This window comes from Aotus nancymaae, unplaced genomic scaffold, assembly GCF_030222135.1.
Source record: "Aotus nancymaae isolate 86718 unplaced genomic scaffold, 86718_ANA_hifiasm-v0.15.2.pri h1tg000028l, whole genome shotgun sequence".
Lineage (NCBI taxonomy): Eukaryota > Metazoa > Chordata > Mammalia > Primates > Aotidae > Aotus > Aotus nancymaae.
This window is the reverse complement of record NW_026988441.1, coordinates 12,100,396-12,122,838: the sequence shown is the minus strand read 5'-3', so window position 1 is coordinate 12,122,838 and position 22,443 is coordinate 12,100,396. Positions and strand designations below refer to the sequence as shown.

Here is a 22,443-nt window from a genome sequence, read left to right as displayed (position 1 = left end):
CTGATCATTTAAGTCCCATGCTAAAGGCGAATGTCATGCCCTCCCATTTTTATAGCTTGAAGCCCCTCTGAATGACATTTGAGATTCTCTATGCCATCTCTCTAGCCTTAAAGTATGGTTCTGTACTGGATTGGAAACTCAGAGAATACAGTGACCACTGATGATGATGACTGATGATGACTGTGGTAATGGTGATGAGAGTAGTCATAAATACCGAGGGCTGCCTAAGTGCTAAGAAACTGTGCCAAGTTTTTTTTTTTAAACCTATATTATCTTTAATAAGACCATGTCTGGTTCATTGGTATGCTTTTTTTCTTTATCCCACCTAGCTCTTATCTCAGAAAGATTTGTTAGAATGAGTGACAGATGAACAAGTAGGCCAGTGGAGAGAAGTATGTGTAGAATCTGGATTCAGTCTGCAGTGAATAGGGTAAAATGGGTCCTTTGGATTTGAAGGAAACAATTTTGATATATTACGTTTTAAAAATATTTATTGACATCTGTTTGCTACTTTCCTGATTGTAGTTAAGATCAAATGAGTCCAGCTAGGAATCTACAGTTTCCTGGAATCTTTCAGATAATTAAGACTAAGCCTGGGTAGGGGGAGGGCACAGGATAAGAATGATGAGAGAAAAGGCACTAGAAAGAGCAATAATCAAAATGATCTTGAGAAACATGCTTTTTGAGAGCACCGGAATGATTTAGGGGGTGGGTGCGTGGGAGAATGAGGTGGGAGAAGAAAGGTGTCCTCTAGGTGTGCTCACTGTCTTCTTGACTGAGAATGTTTAATTGGGAGAGTAGGCGCTCAGAGCTCCTACAAAGGCAGAGCAAAGCTTGTTAGCTGACATTGTTTGAGAAATTGCTGGCAGGCTCTGGAATGCTTGTTTGGCTTCCTGTGGTGCCTTCGGTGTCCTACGATGCAAATAGAAGGGAGAGGCTAGTGTTAAAAACATTTTCAACAGTTAATTTATTTTATTTTTTTTTTGAGATGAAGTCTCACTCTTTTACCTAGGCTGGGGTGCAGTGGCGTGATCACAGCTCACTGCAACCTCCGCCTCCCAGGTTCAAGTGATTCTCCTACCTCAGCCTCCCAAGTAGCTGGGATTACAGGCACATGCCACCACGCCTAGCTAATTTTTGTATTTTTAGTAGAGACGGGGTTTCAGCAAGTTGGTCAGGGTGATCTGGAACTCCTGACCTCTGGTGACCCATCTGCCTTGGCCTCCCAAAGTGCTAGGATTACAGGCATGAACCATTGTGCCTGGCCTTAACATTTAATTTTTATGAGAGTTTTAAAAATTATAAAAATAAGACTCATCCAGTGGAGAAAATTTTAAAAATCCAGTAAAAAGTAAAAGGACTCCTCCCATCCCAGCCTCTGCAACACACTTTCCAGGGCTAACCACTGTTAATATGTTTGCTACATATTTTTCCATACCTTCTGGTATATAAATATAATGGTTTATTTTTAAAAACAAAAATGAGATTATACTCTACGTATTACCTTAGTGTGCACCTTTAACAAATCTGGCCAGGCATGGTGGCTTATGGCTGTAATCTGAGCACTTTAGGAGGCTTGAGCCCAGGAGTTCAAGACCAGCCTGAGCAACATGGAGAAACCCTATATCTATGAAAATATAAAAACTGGCCGGGCATGGTGGCCTGGGTACCTGTGTACCTGTGGTCCCATCTGATGGGGAGGCTGAGGTGGGAGGAACGTTTGAGCCCAGGAGGTGTGCTGTGATTGTGCCACTGCATTCCAGCCTGGGTGACAGAGCAAGACCTTGTCTCAAACCACCACCCCTAAAAAAACCCAAATCTATTTTTGGAAAGTATTATATTTCTATAGAAGTTCATAGAAGCTTATACATGCAGTATAAGTTTCTATTAACAACAAATAGGTATAAAGCAGATATTCGTGAAACTACTACCTAGAGTTAGAATATTGCTGCCGGGTGCAGTGGCTCACGCCTGTAATCCCAGCACTTTGGGAGGATGAGGTGGGCGGATCACCTGAGGTCTGGAGTTTGAGACCAGCCTGACCAACATGGAGAAACTCCGTCTCTACTAAAAATACAAAATTAGCTGGGTATGGTGGCACATGCCTGTAATCCCAGCTACTCGGGAGGCTGAAGCAGGATAATCGCTTGAACCCAGGAGATGGAGTTTGTGATGAGCCTAGATCATGCCATTGCACTCCAGCCTGGGCAACAAGAGCAAAACTCCAAAAAAAAAAAAAAAAAAAAACATCGAATACTGCCAGCATTTTCTTTATTATTTACCACCTATGTATATACATTCCTAAACAGTTTAGTTTACTTTTGCTCATTTTTGAACTTTATGTATACATTATGGTCTGAATGTTTATGTCTCTCCCAGTTTTTTTTTTGAGACACAGTCTCACTCTGTTGTCTGGGCTGGAGTGCAGTGGCTCACTGCAACCTCTGCCTCCTGGGTTCAAGTGATTCTCCTACCTCAGCCTCCCAAGTAGCTGGGATTACAGATGTGCACCATCCCGCCCAGCTAATTTTTTTGTATTTTAAGTCGAGATGGGGTTTCTCCGTGTTGGCCAGGCTGGTCTTGAACTCCTGACCTCAGGTGATCCGCCTGCCTTGGCCTTCCAAAATATTGGGATTACAGGCGTGAGCCATGTGCCTAGCCTCTGCCAGATTTATATGTTTAAATCCTAGCCCTCAAGGTGATGGTATTAGGAGGTGAGGCCTTTGGGAGGTGATTCGGTCATGGAGGCAGAGCTCTTATCAGTGGGATTAGTGCCCTTATAAAAGATGCCGAAGGAGTTTGCTGCTTCTGCCATGTGAGGTTAGAGTGAGAAGGCTGCTGTGTATAAAGAAGCAGACCCTCACCAGACAATCTATTGGCACCTTGATCTTGGACGTCCCAACCTCCAGAACTGTGAGAGATAAATTTCTATTTTGTAAAATCACTCCATCTATGGTATTTTGTTATGTTATTCTGCAAACCAAGCAGACTAAGACAGTACATAAAAATCATACTATAGTGATTCACTCATGTCTTATTTTTTTTTACTCAATATTATGTTTGTAAGAATCATTAATTTTATTATGTTTGTTCGTCCTCATGGATATATGATGTTCTAAGTACCACAGTTTATTTATTGATTCTACCATTGATGAATGTTTGGTCAGTTTTTAGTTTGAGGCAGTTATGAGCAATGCTACAATGAAATTCCTGTACACGTCTCCGGTAGATTGAAGCATATATACCCTTTGAGTATATACCAGAGAGTAGAAGAGTAGAATTGCTTAGTCACAGGACTATACCTAGCTTAAACTTTAGTAAATCACTGCCAGCAATTTTACACTCCCATTAACAGCATATGAGAGTTTTTTTGCTGTACTGTGCCAGTGCTTCATCTCGTTAGACTTTACATGTTTTTGATGTGTATTGACTTTTGTCACAAACTTAAAACTTTTGGCCATTCTGATGATTGTACAGTGATATCTCACTTTTTTTTTTTTTTTTTTGAGACAGGATATTGCTTTGTTGCCCAGGCTGGAGTGCAGTGGTGCGATCTCGGCTCACTGCAACCTCCACCTCCTGGGTTCAAGTGATTCTCTTGCCTCAGCTTCCCTGGGATTACAGGTTTGTGCCACCATGCCTGGCTAATTTCTGTATTTTTTTGTAGAGCTGGAGTTTCGCCATGTTGGCCAGGCTGATCTTGAACCAGGGAGGAGTCAAATTCTGTTTGATGCTGATACTGGTATAATCATCAGAGACTAATGACCAGGTCTTCAGCAGCCCCATCTACCCCCACTTTGGTAAACAGTGAGGTTTTGAAATCTAAGAATTTATTAAACCTTTCTAGTATCAGGAGAATTGTGTCCTGCTTTTCCTGCTCTTCCTATTTCCCGGCAAGTTGACACTGAGTAGAAAGGGCTGAGTTGTGTACTTATCCTGGTCTTAATTTCACCTCTTTTTTTCTATTCTCAACCCATGCTTCATCCCTAGTAATTCCACGGAGTGACTCTGGTATAAGGAAAGTCATTCTCTGAAAACTTACTTATTTTCTTCACATTGCCCTTGAAATGATCACAGGGACACTGCTTCTTTGGCAGCCCAGACGCTGTCATGAGTTTTCTTCTAGGGCCTCTCAGGAACCAATCTGAAACAACAGCATTACTACTTAGATGGGAAAGTTAATATATTTGATAGGAGGGAGTAGGACAGAGCTTTACTTGGCATCTTCTGTGCCTTGCATTTCTACTGCAGTGGGGTGGGAAAAGGGGTCAATACAGTATAGTGGGGACATCCAGCTATTTGAAGCCAGTATTTCTGAGTTGTTTTTCCTGACCTGTTTGGCCAAGGGTTTGGTGGCAGGTTTAGAGGGTGTATCAGAATATCATGAATCCAAAGAATTAGGAGCAAGGCCTGGGTGTCTGCCTTCCAGTGGCTGCTTTCCCTCGGGCAAGCCATTTTGCCTCTCTGCTTTCAGCCTTGTCTGTGAGTAAAACAAGGCTGAGAATAGGATTCAGGAAGCTTTTGGAAGGCTAGGAAAAAATAAAAAGCCTTTTGGACGGTAGCCCTGGGTTCTTCAGGAAAAGGATAAGGGGCAGGGGGCAGCCTGACATTTGGCTGGCTTTCCCCTAGACCTTGGAGGAGTCCAGTTCTTGCCTGACAGTCAGGAAGAAAGCAGGCACGGGTGCTGCATGTGGCAGGCTGGTGGAGAGGGGAATGGGTGAGGTCAGCTGAGATAACATCTGCATTGGTCTTAGAGGGGCCCCAGGGAGAGAGCTGGGGTCATGGTGATGCCATCGCTATTGTTGATGCTGAGTTACTGACCTTTGCACTCACATTCTTGGCCGCCTTCCTGGAGCCACCTCCTAGAAGCCTGGCCTTGGTCCCTATGGCCTCTGGCGACCCCTGTTGGAAGGAAACAGGTGCATCCATACACTGGAAAGGGAAGGGGCCAACAGAAATGGTCCTCCCAGCATTGTGCTACCTACGTCAGCACAGTACTATTTTTCCATTTTTACTTCAGGAATCTAGGTGACTTCAAGAGACAAATATTTTATTTTAATTTATATTTTTGAGATGGGGTTGCCTAGGCTGGTCTTGAACTCTTGGTCTCCAGTGATCCTTCTGCTTTGGCCTCCCTAAGTGCTAGGATTACAGGTGAGAGCCATTGTGTCCAGCTGAAGGGTCTTTTTTTTTTTTTTTTTTTCTGAGACAGAGTCTCGCTTTGTCACCAGGCGCCAGGCTGGAGTGCAGTGGCTCGAGCTCAGCTCACTGCAACCTCCGCCTCCTGGGTTCAAGCAATGCTCCTGCCTCAGCCTCCCAAGTAGCTGGGACTACAGGTGCATGCCACCATGCCCAGTTAGTTTTTTTTTTTTTTTAGTAGGGATGGGGTTTCATCATGTTGGCCAGGATGGTCTCGATCTCTTGACCTCATGATCCACCAGCCTTGGCCTCCCAAAGTGCTGAGATTATAGGCGTGAGCCACCGCGCCCGGCTGAGGGGTCTTTTAGTGGATAAGGAATTGAGGTTAAAAATCTGGCCTCTACGTAAGCATATTAAAAAATTTAATGACTAAAAAAAATCTGGCCTAGAGAAAAGCTTAGCTGAAGGTAGGTGGAGATAGAATGGCTTCTAGATGGAAGAGAGGATAAAAGGTAAGGGTTTGTTAAAACCTCCCCTCTCCCTCACCCCCTACATTAAAATCCTCATGACTTAAAAGAGTGAGAGCAAGAAGGAGATTATTCCATTAACTAAGATCTTCACTTGACCTCCAAGTTGCTGTATTGTTTTTTTTTGAAACAGGGTCTCACTCCGTCACTCAAACTGGAGTGTGGTGGTGCAATCATGGCTCACTGCAGCCTGGACCTCCTGGGCTTAGACAATCCTCCCACCTCAGTCTTCTGGGTAGCTGAAGCTTCAGGTGTGCATCACTCCTGGCTAATTTTTTGTATTTTTTGTAAAGACAGGGTTTTGCCATGTTACCCAGGCTGGTCTCAAACTCCTGAGCTTAATCAATTCGTCCGTCTTGGCCTCCCTGAAGTGCTGTGATTATAGGCATGAGTCACCACACCCAGCCCAAGTTGCCATATTTGAATCCAGAGTCCCAGTTCAACTATTAAACGATGTTATTTACCTTTGTTCCTCTGGAACAAATACATTCTTCTTTTGGCCTCTGAGTTTGTTTTATTTTCTGATTCTATCTTACACTTTTTTTTTTTTTTTTTTTTTTTTGTGTGTGTGTGTGTGGAGAACAGGGTCTTGCTATATTGCCCAGGCAGGTCTCGAACTCCTGGGCTCAAGCTATCCTCCCGCCTCTGCCTCTCTAAGAGCTGGGATTACAGGTGTGAGCCACAGCGCCTGTCTCTGATTCTATCTTATCTACAATTTTTGATACTTAAATATTCCTATGGCAGGCCGGGTGCGGTGGCTTATGCCTATAATCCCTTTACTTTGGGAGGCCAAGGCAGGCAGACCACAAGGTCAGGAAATCGAGACCATCCTGACTAACACAGTGAAACCCCATCTCTGCTAAAAATGCAAAAAATTAGCCAGGCATGGTGGCATGAGCCTGTAGTCCCTGCTACCTGGGAGGCTGAGGCAGGAGAATCACTTGAACCCAGGAGGCAGAGGTTACAGTGAGCCGAGATCATGCCACTGCACTCCAGCCTGACAACAGAGCAAGACTCTGTCTCAAAAAAAAAAAAAAAATATATATATATATATACACACACACACACACACACACACACACACACACACATTCCTATGACAGTCAAGGATGATGGTTTATAGACTTGAGATTCTCAGGCACAGTGGCTCACGCCTGTAATTCTAGCCCTTTGGGAGGTCGAGTTGGGCGGATCACCTGAGGTCAGGAGTTCAAGACCAGCCTGGCCATCATGGTGAAACCCCATCTTAAAAAAAAAAAAAAAAAGAGATTCTCAACTAAGAACTAGGCTCAGGTGACACCTCCTTTATGGGAGTTTCTGATATTTCCTGTTAGAATGAATTATGCCTTCATGTAGTTCCCCTTGTATTTGAATGCAATTCTGTTATTGCACTGTAATGCTATTTTTTGGAATCTTTTATGGACTGAATTATGTCTCCCAAAATTCACATGTTGAATCCCTAAGCCCCAGTACCTCAGAATGTCTGTATTTGGAGATAGGGCCTTTAAAGAGGTGATTAAAATGAGGCTGTGCTGTTATGGTGGGCCCTTCTCCAGTCTGGCTGGCATCCTTATAAGAAGAGGAGATTTGTACACACAAAAAGACCCCAGGGATACGTGTGCACAGAGGAACATGTGAGGACACAGCATGAAGGCAGCTCTTATGGACTGAAAGTGTGCCCCCCTCAAATTGATATGTTGAAATCCTAATCCCCAGTGTGGTAGTGTGAGGAGGTAGCCCTTTGGGAGATATTTAGGTCATGAAGGTGGAGCCCTTATGAATGGACGTAGGCCAGGTGTGGTGGCTCTCACCTGTAATCCCAGTGCTTTGGGAGGCTGAGGCCAGGGGCTCGCTTGAGGGCAGTAGTTCAAGATAGCCTGGGTAATGTAGCGAGGTCTTGTCTCTTCCAAAAAAAAAAAAAATTTAAAGGGACCCTAGACCCTTTAAAAAAATAGGCGTGGTGACTCATGCCTGTAGTCCCAGCACTTTGGGAGGCCGAGGCTGGTGAATCATTTGAGGTCAGGAGTTTGAGACCAGCCTGGCCAACATGGTGAAAGCCTGTCTCAACTGAAAATACAAAAATTAGCTGGATGGGGTTGCGCATGCTGCCTGTAGTCCCAGTTAGTAGGGGTGCTGAGGCAGAATTGCTTGAACCCGGGAGGCAGAGGTTTCAGATAGCCGAGATCATGCATCTGCACTCCAGCTTGAGCAACAGAGCAAGACCCTGTCTCAAAAAAAAAAAAAAAAAAAAGTGAAAGAAGAAAAGAGATCCTAGAGAGCTCTTTCATTCTCTTTCCACCTTGTGACAATATGAGAAGTCAGCTGTCTGTAACCTGGAAAAGGACCCTTGGCAGAATCCAATTGTGCTGGCACCCTGATTTTGGATATCCAGCCTGCAGAACTATGAGGAATAAATTTCTCTTGTTTATGCCACCCAGTCTGTGGTATTATGTTATGGCAGTTCTAGCAAACTAAAATAAAATCTTTGTCCTTCACTAGATTCTGAACCATTGGTTCAGTAGTCATTCAACTACATGGTTCCTGACACATGGTAGGCATTTGGTAAATGTTTGTTCAACAAGTGGTTGGATAAGTTGTTTGGAGAGGACCCTTAGAGATCATATGGCTCAATTCAGGTCTCCTCCTTCCCAGACTTCTGCCACACAGATGAAGGGTGTTACATCATTTCTCCAATGGCTGCTTTTCAAATGTTCTCATGTGCTGTTTTGAGTGCTGTCAAAGTAATTTAAGCAGGCACAGCCCCTGCCATCTAAACATTTCTAACATTTTTACTCTTGTCTGTCCTCTACTCCTAGTTCCAGAGAAAAACCACAGAATATTAGAGCCTGAAGGAAATCCTGGATATTATTTAGTTGAATTCCTTAATTCTGAAATTTTTTTTCTTTTCAGTTTAAATGTAATTTAACTGTTGGAGAAATGTTTTTTTTCTCCTCAGAAAAGAAAATTTCAAAAGTACAAACAAAGAAGTTATTATCCTTACCAACCATTCATATTTTGGCAGATTTGTTACCTACATATTTTTTTTGTTAATATAGTGGTAACCATAGCATGTAAACATATTCTCTTTTTCCATTCAGAGGCATGTTGCTGTGTCATCTTCATAACACATTTTTTTTTTTTTTTTGAGATGGAGTCTCCCTCTGTTGCCAGGGTGCAGTGCAGTGGCTTGATCTTAGCTCACTGCAACCTCTGCCTTCTGGGTTCAAGTGATTCTCCTGCCTCAGCCTCCCTAGTAGCTGGGACTACAGGCCCGTACCACCACACCCAGCTAATTTTTATGTTTTTAATAGAGATGGGGTTTCAGCATGTTGGCCAGGCTGGTCTCGGACTCCTGACCTCATGATCCGCCCCCCTCGGCCTCCCAAAGTGCTGGGATTACAGGTGTGAGCCACCATGCCTGGCCAACACATTTTTAATGAATGCATAATACTCTCAATAATTATATGTTCCAAATTATTTGCTGCTTTTACATTGCCGAATATTTTAGAAAGTTTTATTTTTTAGATGTTGGTAAATTTCTTTGTTCTTATAACTGTTTTCCAATTTTGGATTATTTTCTTGGGAGAGAGTTCCCAAAGTGGAATTACTGGGTCAAAAGTTAAGAAATCGCTGTACTAATTCAATTAAATCACTATCTCCCTTTCCTTTTTTTTTTTTAAGCTGAGGAAACAGGCCCAGAGAGAGCAAATGAAATGCCCAAGTTCATATAGGTATTGGTGACATATCTAGGCTGAAACCCAGGTCTAGGATTTTATTATATTTTTAGTGACAGGATCTTGCTATGTTGCCCAGGCTAGAGTGCAATAGCTGTTCACAGACATGACCACAGCACAGTGTGGCCTCAAACTCCTGGGCTCAAGTGATCCTCCTTCCTCATCCTCCTAAGCACTACCACACCCAACTACAGGTATAAGATTCTTAGTCTGTTGTTTTATTCTGCAGTGCTAGATGACCCTAGTTTCATAGATGAAACTGAAAATGAAGCTGCGTGGTGCTATAGTATTATGTCTCTCAAACCTCAGACAGTTTTAGACCTTCTTTGTGATTTTTTTTTCTATAGCTTGTACTACCCTTACTATTATTTACTTCATGCTTTTTCTTTCTTTCTTTCTTTCTTTTTTTTTTGAGGTGGAGTCTCGCTCTGTTGCCCAGGCTGGAGTGCAGTGGCATGATCTTGGCTCACTGCAACCTCCGCCTCCTGGGTTCAAGTGATTCTCCTTCCTCAGCCTCCTGAGTAGCTGGAATCACAGGCACCTGCCACCATACCTGGCTAATTTTTGTATTTTTAGTAGAGATGGGGTTTCACCATGTTGGCCAAGCTGGTCTTGAACTCTTAACCTGAAGTGATCTGCCCGCCTTGGCCTACCAAAGTGTTGGGATTACAGGCGTGAACTACTGTGCCTGGCCACTTCATACTTTTCCTTTTTTTTTTTTTTTTTTTTATAGAGATGAGGTTTCACCTTTTTGATCAGGCTGGTTTCAAACTCCTGACCTCAGGTGATCCACCTGCCTCGGCCTCCCAAAGTGCTGGGATTACAGGTGTGAGCCACTGCGCTTGGCCTCTTTTTTTGAGACAGAGTCTTTCTCTGTCGCCAGACGCCAGCCTGGAGTACAGTGGCATGATCTTGGCTCACTGCAACCTCCGCTTCCTGGGTTCAAGCAATTCTCCTGTCTCAGCCTCCCGAGTATCTGGGACTACAGGCGTGCACCACCACACCCAGCTAATTTTTGTATTTTTTAGTAGAGATGGGCTTTCACCAGGTTGGCCAGGTTGGTCTCGATCTCTTGACCTCGTGATCTGCCGCGACCTCCCAAAGTGCTGGGATTACAGACGTGAGCCACTGTACCCCGCCATACTTTTTCTTTAAATAAATTTAATTTGCAAAACATCCTCATCCTATGCAATATTAACTGAAATTACAGGTTTGATGTATGCTTAGATTTTTTTCCTAACATGTATTAAAATAAACACATAAGTATTAAAGTAAAAACAAGCTTATTTACTTTCCACCTAAAATCAGTTTTGGGAAATGCTGATACAATGGCATAATCATGGACTTTATATCCAGATAGACCTGGAGTCAGCTACTGGCTCTGTCACGTAACTATGTTGACTTAGACCACTCACTTGGCTTCTTTAATCTTTGAATCCCTGATTTGTAAAAGGAGGATGGTAAAATCTACCTTGCAGAGTTGTTAGGAATAAATGAGCAGCTGTGGGAGTCCAGTGCCCAGGCAGATATTGAGTACATGTTGGTTACCATCGTGGTTATTACTGTGGAGTTCTGGTTATTTTCCAAAGAGTGTGTATGCTGGAATATTGGGCTGTGGCTTTCTGCTGATGTGTATGTGTAAATAAGTTACTTCCACTTGTTAAGATTTGTGGTGCATCTGTCATTATTTTCATTTCCCAGATCCACTACATATGTACTTTGTGACTTTGGACATAGTACATATGTACTTTGTGTAACTTTTCTGTGCCTCATTTTCCTAATTTGTAAGATGTGGTTAATAATGGTACAATAGTCCTCCCTTATCCACAGGGGATGCATTCCAAGACCCCCAGTAGATACTTGAAGTCTCAGGTAGTACCGAATTGTGTTTTTTCCGTACATATATATTTATATTTATACACATGTTTATATTTATACATAGATATTTATGATAAAGTTTATGAATTAGGCACAGTATGAGATTAACAATAACTAATAGGATAGAACAATTTTTAAAATATAGTGTAATAAAAGTTATGTGAATGTGTCCTCTCTCTATTTCTCAAGATAACAATATTTTTGGACCACAGTTGGCAGGTAACCGCAACTGCAAATTACTGTACACCAGTATGCATGTGTGTTATTTCCCAGCTCTGACCACTAGAGGGCCTCAAAGCACTAGCACCTACTAGCAATGGGCATATCGGTGCCCATGGTCTGTAAACATCATTCTCCCATGAAAGGAACTAGGGCTTCCAGGAGAAATAGCTGATCCAGGACTGGGGCGGAAAAATACAAGAGGAGACTCAAGCTTCTTGTGGTATCAGAAAGTAAGGAACTGCTCAGAAAACGATGGGAATGTATGTAAACTTCACAGAAGCCAACTGGAAGGAGCTTCCGATGGCCAATTTTGGGACAATATGAGCAAGATAATAAAAAATGATAGTAATGGATTCCAACCCCAAAATACCCATGAGTCCATGCTGATATAAATAAATAACTGAACAAATAAGTAAATAAGGAAGAAGAGGCTGGGCATGGTGGCCAGTGCCTGTAATCCTGGCACTTTGGGAGGCCGAAGCAGTGGGATCACTTGGGGCCAGGAATTAGAGACCAGCCTGGCCAACATGACAAAACACCATCTTTACTAAAAATACAAAAATTAGCTGGGCGTAGTGGTGTGTGCCTGTAATCCCAGCTGCTCAGGAGACTGAGGCAGGAGGATCACTTGAGCCCAGAAGGTGGAGGTTGCAGTGAGCCAAGAAAAGAAATAACTCTTTCTTATGGCAGAATTCCGGTTAATAAATGTAGAAAGAAAACTGGAAAGAAAATCACTATTTGGCTAACACTGCAGTGATAATTATTTATAGGAAACAATCATCCATAGATTCTAGAAATTAATGTTAAAAGTATGATGATGATGTAACTGGTGAATAACAAGAAAAAAAGGTATGATGAGAAGAAACAGGCTATTTACCTATCTCCAAAGTGTCTCTCCACAAGATACTTATTAATTACAAGGAGATGAATAGTAACTTTAACCTGCAGACATCACCTGAACCAAGTGCTTAAAGTGAACCTCATCAATAACGAAAGATATCGACATCCTGGGCCTGTTCCTGGGACATCCAGAGAAGGATACCTCACTTCTGTAGTATTCTTGCCCAAAATGCCTAACTGCAAATATCAGACAAACCCAAATTCAGGGGCATTCTACAAAACAACTGGCTAGAACTTTTCAAAAGTGTCAAGGTCCTGAAAGAGGGGGAAAGACTGAGAAACTATTCCAGGTTGGAGGAGGCCTGGGATATGTGACATTTTATTCACAGGGATCCCGGATTGGAGTCTGGAGCAGAAAAAGGACACGAGTGGGATGATTAGAAAGATTTGAACGTTTTTAGATTAGTTAATATTGTGATATCAGTGCTAATCTCCTGGTTTTGATAATCGTATTATGGTTGCATAAGATATTGTTTGAAGACAATTGGATGAAGAATATACTGGAACTCTATCTTTACGATATTTTTGAAAGTCAGAAAACTGAAAAGTAAAAAAAAGAAATGTATTAAATTTCTGTGAGGACAAAATGAGATAGTGTGAAGTGCTTAGAACAATGCTTGTGATATAGGAGTTCTTAATGTGTCTGATACTATAAGTAATTTTATAATTAAATAATATTACAATTAATGAATAATCTGTTATTGTAAGTACTTTATTTCCTAATGTCCTCATATATTCTCACTTCTTTTCATTTCTTTTATTTTTTTTTGAGACCGAGTTTCACTTGTTGCCCAGGCTGGAGTGCAGTGGAGCAATCTCAGCTCACTGCAACCTCCGCCTTCCAGGTTCAAGCAATTCTCCTGCGTCAGCCTCCCGAGTAGCTGGGATTACAGGCATGCACCACCACACCCGGCTAATTTTTTTTTCAATTTTTTTTTGAGACAAAGTTTCACTTTTGTTGCCCAGGCTGGAGTGCGATGGCGCGATCTCGGCTCAGGGCAACCTCCGCCTCCCGGGTTAAAGTGATTTTCCTGCCTCAGCCTCCTGAGGAGCTGGGATTACAGGCATGCGCCACCACGCCCGGCTTCCGGCTAACTTTTTGTATTTTTAATAGAGGCGGGGTTTCACCATGTTGGCCAGGCTGGTTTCGTACTCCTGACCTCAGGTGCTGCACCCGCCTCGGCCTCCCAGAGCGCTGAGATTACAGGCGAGAGCCACCGTGCTCAGCGTATTCTCACTTATTTCTATTTCCCTTTCCCCTGGAAAAGCATATTGAACATGTATGTGATTAAGAGATAAAATAAGATTTTATTTTGAGAATTATTTTGAGGACAGAGGAGCTATTATTTCCTTTAGCCACTAAGTAGCTCAGACTCAGGCCCACACTGCAAAACCGCTTGGCTGGGAAACAAGGTTTGAGCCCCGCCGATACCCACCCTATGTGGTTTGTGATGGCGCCCCCTGGCGGCGCAGCGAGCTTTCCCCAGTTCTTCACCCTCTTCGTTTAGGAGTGACTTGGAAATTCCACGCAGTCCATTTATTAAACCCTTTCTAGGTCATGCCGCGGGTCATTTAATCTTCATAACAAGTGTGTGTGACAAATGGTATTTTCTTCATTTTGAGATGATAAAACTGAAACTCAAAAAAGTGAGGCAACTTGTCCAGGGTTGCAAAGTGAGTGGCAAAGCCAGCATTTGGATATAGGTCCCCCTGACTTCCAGGCTGAGTGTAAAGGTCTAGGTAAGTTTAAAAGTGTGGCCATGTAGAGAACTATTGGTGTAGAGCAGTGGTTGTTGACCAAGGGTGGTTCCCCTTCCAGGGACATTTGGCAACGTCGGGAGATAGTTTTGGCTTCCATAACAGGGGTTTGGATGGAGGAGAGGGAAGGCTGGTATTGGCATCGAGTGGAGAGAGGCCACGCGGATGCTGCTGGACGTCTCACAATGCACAGAACAGCCCCCACCACAAGGAACTGTTCAGCCCAAATGCCAGTAGAGCTGCTATGAAGCCCTGGTCTGACTCAGAAACCTGAGGATGCATCTTGCACTTAGCTAATGATTGCTGAGTGCTGAACTGGACAGCGTGAGGGATATGGAAACAGGGCACCAGTCTGTGCCACCAAGGAGGCTGCAGCCTAGAAGGGCAGGGAGTGGAGGCAGGAGAGGCACATGAAGGCCTTCCATATAAGGCAGCAGATGAACAGTGCTAGAAGAGAGCATCCGGTACGGCTGAGCCGGCTCTCAGGAGGAAGAGTGCACCTCTGACTATGGGAGGAACTGAGGGAATCTGTGGGAATGTGGTTTTGAGCTGGGTGTGTAAACGAAGTTGAGCTAGTGGGAAAAAAAAATGCCTGTTCAGGGAAGGGCAGACAGGCTAGTTTGGGTGGAGAAAGAGTATTTTTTAGTGAGTCGAGAGAGGTACACTGGAAAGGCAGGTTGGGGCTAGAGCTTTGAGTCCAGGCTAAGGACTCTAGCCTGGGTGTCTGTCATAGTGATGGAAAAGTCCTCCTTTTCGAAATAGTGGTCTAGGCCCTAGGGCTCTGGGGCTCAGCAGCTTCCAGAGTGCCCTCTCTACACAGGAGGGGATGCTGGAAATTGGGGTGGAGAAGGGAGAATGTTTCCTGATTTTAGGACCAAGTTGATGCTGAGTATGTAACAAAGCTGTTTCACCTCAAAGTGGCCCTTGGGGAGATGGTGCTCCCAAGCGGAAATACACATGGGGGTCAGCTCTCTTCTGAGTGGTTGTTCTATGAAGGACTGGGCCACTTTATAGTGAAACCTGGAGCAGATTTTGAACCCCTAAGCAAAGGTCTGCTTCCCAAAATGTGAGCTGTTACAGCAGGGCTTGCTGTGGATAAAGCTTCAAATATGGACACTACCTGGTGACAGGCTTTTTCTATTTATTACATTACTATTAAATGGCATTAAGACGCGTTGGTGCCATGTCCGGTGCACTGTAAAGAATGTAAGCAATGACTTCCTGATCTTCTATAAAGGTACCACCCTCCCATCACCATCATTAAGGTTAGCCGTGAGATATATGTAACTCTTTTGGAAAAAGGTTGGGGGAGAAGGTATGGGAGCAAATCTTTGTTGGGCTAGTATATACATACGTACATGCATACATACATATGTGTGTGTGTGAGGGATATCAGTTACAGTTGCAGATATGTTCATGTACTGAAAATATCTCATTTAACTCTCTCAACATCATTTGGGTTTAAGTAGTTTGCTGTTTTTTGTAAAGGAGGAAACTGTCACTGAGAAAGGCTCACTTGCCCCAAACCCCCATAGCTAAAAGAGGCTGCATTTTGATGCATCTGTCGCCTGTTCTGCCACATTTCCTCCCCCCATTTTTCCCTTCATAGACAGTCTTGTTTACCTGGATTCGGGCTGCTGGAGACCATGGACATCAGCATTAGTGGCAGCAGCAGGAGGAGGGAAGAGATTAGAACTTTCATTGCAACTGTTGGTTCAGCTGTAAGTTGCTTGAAGAGTATAATGGAAGGTTCCCCGTTGGAAGCTCCTGATCTCTGGGGATGGCTCAGGCCAGGGTACTCAGCCTGGCAGTCTGCGCTTTAGTCCCAGGCCAGCGTTCCCATTCGAGGGCAAGAGCAGGTGAGGTGACGCTGTCCTGCTGTTAGGTAACAGATTAAACCATGTGCTTTATGGGAATCTGGGAGGTGAAACTGGTCAAACAAAATAAATGCAGCATTCTTAAGAACATAAGAAGGTGACTGATAACTTGGCAGCTGTGCGCGTTCTCTCCTGTACTCCTTCCCGCCTCCCACACCCCAATGCCTCATGATTTCTTCCTCAAGTCTTTTTTTCTCACTTGGATTTCCTTATACCTTTCAATGACCCTCTCTATGTGAGTATTTGGCAGGGAAGTGGGTGCTAAGTGTTGGTAGAAGAGACGTTGACAAGGTCTGTTCCCCTCTGTGCTCCCGTTCCCATCCTTGACAGAATACCGGGAATAGTAGTGTTGTTGCCTGGGAAGTTGCCCTGTCCTCGCTCTGTTCACAGTTCCCTCCAATTCTGTAGCCACATAAGGTAGGAGCAGAGCAGGATCTGGGGCAAGAGGCCACTCCCCCTGCCCAGAACATCGCCACTGGAGCAGTAGGTAACACCCGGCATCCTTTTGTGTCCATCGGGAAGGTGGCCATGGCTTTGTTGTTCCAGTGTAAAGGAGAGGGAACTGGGTTGGGGGAGACCCCCAGAGCTGCAGGTCCCAGAGGGTTTGAGAAACAGGAGCCACAGGAGGGAAGGAGCCCTGGAAGTGTGTTTGCCCAGCTGCTGCTGGGGCGCCTGGCTCCAGCCCTTGTTTGGAAATGGCCCCAGGCAAAAGAAGAAAGGTAACAATACTTGAAGTAAACATTAAGGGTCATGGAATATCAGGACTTACTAAACTTGACATTTATTTGAGACTTTAGGAAATATGCTAAAAGGAAGAGGAGAGGCTGGGCTTGAATGCTGGGTGATTTTCATGGGGGCTGAAGGGAAGATTAGCAAGGGAGCCCTCCTTGGAAGCCTCCGGGCAGGAGTGAGAGCAGGGGATGTGACTTTGTTTCCCTGAGAGGAGGGAAGAGGCAAGGCATGAGTCAAAGCCCTTTGAGTTTTGTTTGACCGTTCTTTTTTCTTCACGTTTTCAAATTATCTTTGCCCGTTGACTTGTCACAGACTTGATTGTGGACTTTGCTACTGCAGGGTTTATAAAACACTGCAGGGGCCAGGGACTGTGCCAGGACTGAGCCTGTGTTCGAGTTGAAGACACAGGCTGGGCTTGTTCTGATGCAAATCACTGGTGTGGCTTCTTTCTGGAAAGTTCTAGAAATGGTCTCTGCCTTTAGGAGGCTCAAGTCTAACCAGGGAGTTGACATCCAGTTCATAAAGCCTAGAGATATGAGTGCAGTCATCTCTCAAAGTGGCAGGAGAGTAGGGGACTGAGTGGGTGGAACTTGAGCTGGTTTCACAGGGGGAGGATTTGGGTTGGTGGAGGGCAGAGAGGAGGGCTGTGCAGAGCAGGGGCGTGTTGAAGGAGAGGCGCCCCTGGAGCTCTTTGCATGGGGATCTTTGAGGACAGGGCTTTTTGTGTTCTTTTTTGTATTCCCTGAACTTACACAGGGCCTGGCACTTTGAGAGTATTCTATAAATTACTATTGAATGGGATGATGGTTTTGTAGCCCGTTAACTGGGCCTGATGTATTAGAAAGTGTGCAAAAATGCAGCTCATTAGCAGAAAGAACATTTTACTGAAAAACCATCCTGTGTACAAATGGAGCCTGGTGGGGCCGCTTTACTTAATGCTGCTGAGTTCTCATCAGTCCACACCGAGGCCACTGCAGGGGCCGGGAGCTCCTCCTGAGACCTTCCTCCGGGTCCCACAGTCTCTTTACCCCTCCATTCTCCCAGGTCCTGCTCCCTGTCAGTTCACTCCATCTCATTTTCCCCTCCATGCACTTGGGGTGGGTGTCACATCCTGTATCCCATTGGAGGGGGCTTCGGGTCCCTCAGGTCCATTGATTAAAACACCCCCAAGACAAATGGACTTCTTTCTTGTTAACATGACTTCTTACAATGCATCTTGAGAACATTACTTGTGTCAAGAGTCTCTCTGATGTACAGAGGCCCTCCCTCCCCCAGGAAGGAGGTAAGGGGAAGTTAGGAGAAAACCCCGTCCTGCCTGGGTTACTTATTTCCTTATTCTACAGTGTACTTGGTAGACGTTCAAAAATATGTGTTGACTTTGTCCATAATTCACATGGATCTAATGTAGTCATTTATTCACACATATGTTCAGTGAGGCTTTGAGCACCTGGTGTGTGCCTGGTATTTGCTAGATGGTGGATGCTGAGAAGATCAGGTGTGCTGCTGTCTCTGAGGAGCTCTCACTATGCACCTGGACCTAGGGTGACTGAACCTACCTGCTCTACTTTATAGATGTGGAAATTAAAGTGCAGGGCAGTTATAGGATTAGTTCAGCGACACGGTCACTAGCCTCGAAGTTAAGGGAGTAAATCAAGTTTTCTGACTTGCTGGATTTTCTGTTAGTGTGCAGCCACCTGGCTAGTGTGCAGCTACCTGGTGAGCTCTGATGGGAGAGAGAATGTTCAGAGTGAAGTCGGAGCCCTGAGCACCCTGGATTAGCCAGGAGGACATGCCGGGTCCAGCTGTGACTTCATGAAGGACCATTGGGGACATTTGCATTCTTTTTCACTTTGAGCTTCAGATGAGGAAAACTGACCCCAGAAAACCAAGAGTGGAAAATTTTTCACAGGGGATTGATGAGATGGGTCGGAAAACCCTGTATTGGGTGGGTGCAGTGGCTCATGCCTGTAATCCCAGCACTTTGGGAGGCTCAGGTGGGAGGATGGCTTGAGTCCAGGAGTTTGAGACCAGTGTGGACAACATGGTGAGACCCTGTCTCAACAAAAAGTATTTTTTTTTTTTTTAAAGAAAACCTTGTGTTGATGTCTGTCATGGTGTTTCTCACTGAATGGTCTGGCTTTGAGTGGGTTCTGTCTGTAGCCTGGAGCTCTGCGAGGCAGGGACCAGGTGTGATTCACCTTTGTCTCTCCAGAGACAGTACACAGCAGACTCCAGTAAATACTTCTCATAAAATAAAACTGAGCAAAAAGTAGACACCTGCACAGGTGTGGGATGACTGAGCAGCGGCACAAGCAGGAAAAGTCAGCGTCCCCAGATCAGCTGATGTGGCGTTTGGCTTCTAGAGAGAGGTGAGGTGCCAGGACGGGGATGGGGGTCCTGTGGCTCTGCTGCTCTGGGGACACCCCTAGGATTTGGAGTGTCTGCTGTGATTGCTTCACTTCACTTGCCTGTGGGAAAGTGAGCAGAGGGTGTGGGGCTTCAGGTCAACCCAGGTGGGAAATGGCTGAGGGAAGATGGGTGGGTGGCATATAGAGGTTGTTTCCCAATATTTGAAGGTGGGTTGTATGAAAAAATGTTGGACTTATTTCAGCCTACAGAGAGTAGGACGAGGATTGGTGAGTGTGTATCAGACATATTTTGGCTCAGGATGGAAAAGAACTGTCGCATAAAGTAACTTTCCTTGGGAAATTACAAGTTTACTGGTGCAGTTCAGGCCAGAGCTGGGTGTCTGAAAATACCTATTAGAGTGATTTCTAAGGTTACAAGGGCAGAGCTGGGCTTGAAACCAGGTTTCCCACTGATACCACATATTAAGATATTATACCAACTGTAGTTTGCAATGAGTCACTGCTCTATGATGCAGGCTGAGCTCCCTGACAGTTACTTCCTGTCTTTGTTGGGTGGTTGTGATTTTATCTCCTCTGTGACCCAGACTTTGCCCCTTACCCTTTGGTCTTGCCAGCCCTCCTACTTCCTTTACTGGTGACGAAGGTTAAGTGCATTTACTGATGATGGTCACAAGGCAGCAGCACTGCCTCGCTGGTATTTCCTAAGACTTCTGCTTGGATTTGGGCTAGTCTAAGACGCTGTTAGGATTAAGGGCATGAATGAGGCTAAAGGTAAACTGTATTTTCTTTTTTTCTCCTGTGAAGTAACAGAATTTGAGGTGAATGCAAAATAATTGCATTTTAGAACTGGAAGTACCATGTGCAGTGGTTCATGCCTATAATCTCAACACTTTGGGAGGCTGAAGCAGGAGGATGGTTTGAGCCCAGGAGTTCTAGACCAGCCTGGGCAATGTGGCAAGACCTCATCTCTATAAAAAATAAAAAAAAAATTAGCCAGGCACAGTGACACATGCCTGTGGTCCCCAATACTTGAGATCCTGAGGCAGGAGGATCACTTGAGCCCAGGAGGTTCAGGCTGCAGTAAGCTATAATCATGTCACTGCATTCCATCCAGCCTGGGAGACAGAATGAGACTCTGTCTCAAAAAACTCCAAAAATGAATAAAAAAAAAAGATCTGGAAGAAATGCTTCACACATTTTAATGTGTTCACATATCACCCAAAAATCTTGTTTAAATACAGATTCTGATTCTTCTGGTGGGACCTGAGATTCTGCATTTCTTTTTTTTTTTTTTTATGATTGACATTTTCACAAGATTCTGCATTTCTAAGGAGCATCTGGGCGATGTCATTGCTGCTGGTTGGGGGACCACACTTTGAGTAGCAAGGCTTGAGTATCATTTAGAGATGAATTCTCATTGCATTTGATTTATGGATGAGGAGAGACTAAAGTGCAGAGAGAGTCTATAACTTGTCCTCCATAGCCATGCCCTTACTGCATGACTTTGAGTTTAAACCCAGGGCTTCGGCCTCTTTATCCAGTCCTCGCTCCATGTATCATGTGGCCCCTGCACTGTTGCTGGTGGCATCTCTTTAGCTTAGGAACTCAGAACCCCATTTTTATCACCCACTCTGGGCTTGGCTTAGGGTGTCACTTTGACTGGTTCTGCCCTTACTGAAAACCTTCAGTGACTCTTATATTTTTTGAGATGGAGTCTCGCTTTGTCGCCAGGCTGGAGTGCAGTGGCATGATCTCGGCTTCCTGCAACCTCCGCCTCCCGGGTTCAAGTGGTTCTCCTGCCTCAGCCTCCTGAGTACCTGGGACTACAGGCATGTGCCACTACACCCAGCTAATTTTTATATTTTTAGTAGAGATGGGGTTTCACCATGTTGGCCAGGATGGTTTCGATCTCTTGACCTCGTGATCCACCCGTGTTAGCCTCCCAAAGTGCTCGTATTACAGGCCTGAGCCACCACACCTGGCCTTCAGTGACTCTTCTGTAATCACAAGATCAGGTTCAGACATCTGTATCTAGTGTTCATGCCTCTACAACGTATCATCCCCCTTTAGCAAGCTTACCTAACTTCCCTGTTTTGTAACCATCTCTTTCTGCTCTAGCTCTCCCTGCTCCTTCCTGTTCCCTACCCATACTCTGTTCTGGTCTCTCTCAGCGGTAGTGGTGGTGATATGGTCTCTGGTGTTAGACTCACTGAGTTTCTAATCCCACATCCACCACCAACCTTGGGAAGTTACTTCTCCTTTTTGAGGATCAGGATCCTCCTCTGAAATAATCCCATATGGTGGTTGGAGAGGAGTAAATAAAAAAGCATCTGTACCTCATAAATATATACAACTACTATGTACCCCCAAATGTGAAAATAAAAAAAAAAAAGAAAAATAGCATCTGCAAACCCACTTTCATTCCTGAGACCTTCTTCAAAGCTGGCATCTACAGTGATGCCTGACACCTGGTTCCCATGGCTTGTGTTTCTCCTTGTCTCTGCTTTCCAAAGGGTGAACCATTCAGGACCTTACCTGAATCCCATCTGTTCCATGAGATCTTTCCCAGCCATTCCTGACCCAGCTGATCCCTCCCTTATGTACATTATTTCACCCATGTGTTGGCATTTAATTATGTGCCAGCCCTCTCAGTGAAACCCCATAGGGAGGCTGGAAGGGTATTGACTGTGTGAGAATTGAAGGTTAATTGAATGAGTTCTTTTCTGACTACTCCCTGAGTGTTAGAGCTGCCTTCTCTCTCTCTCTCTTTTTTTCAGCTATTGCCAGCAGCAGTTCTTCCTGCACCAGCAGCACCAGACCCTGGCAGGCATGTGAATACCTTAGGGGTTGCTCTTGTGAGGGTCTTTCCTTCCTGCCTCTGGGTTTTCATTAAATTGGTATTTCCTTTTGCATGATATCAGTGGTCCCTCTAAGGGAGAGATTGATAATATCTCTTTATGGAAGTGCCAAAATAGTAACTGAGGAAGTTGAACACAGTATCTTATTGCTTAAACAGCCTGGTTACAGGAGATATGTACACATTTTCCTGTTTCATGAAAATTACAACAGTCTTTACTCTCTTATTTCAGAAGAGACTAAGGATAAAAGACCAAGTGGGAACCTGGGCAGTATAGCGAGACTCCATCTCTACAAAAAAATAAAAAATTAGCTGGGGGTGGTGGTGTGCACATGTAGTCCCTGCTACTCTGGAGGCTGAGGTGTGAGGATAGTTGAGCCCAAGAGCTCAAAGCTACAGTGAATTATGATCATGCTGCTGCACTCCAGCCTGGGTGATAGATCAAGAGAA

At 44.5% G+C, this 22,443-nt stretch overlaps 1 protein-coding gene and 1 long non-coding RNA gene across 2 annotated transcripts in view; one reads left to right on the top strand and one right to left on the bottom strand.

Annotated features, from left to right (window-relative positions):
- The window catches only part of LOC105723483 (uncharacterized), a 126,798-nt gene that overhangs the window by 3,121 nt on the left and 101,234 nt on the right, over window positions 1-22,443 (top strand). The window lies entirely within an intron of this gene.
- On the bottom strand, window positions 250-16,067 carry CXCL17 (C-X-C motif chemokine ligand 17). Its single transcript, XM_012461538.3, has 4 exons — window positions 15,782-16,067; window positions 4,822-4,902; window positions 4,043-4,144; window positions 250-912 (listed from the first exon to the last, which is right to left on the bottom strand). Exons 1-4 carry the CDS (start codon window positions 15,858-15,860, stop codon window positions 815-817), a joined length of 360 nt encoding a protein of 119 aa, XP_012316961.1. The 5' UTR covers window positions 15,861-16,067; the 3' UTR covers window positions 250-814.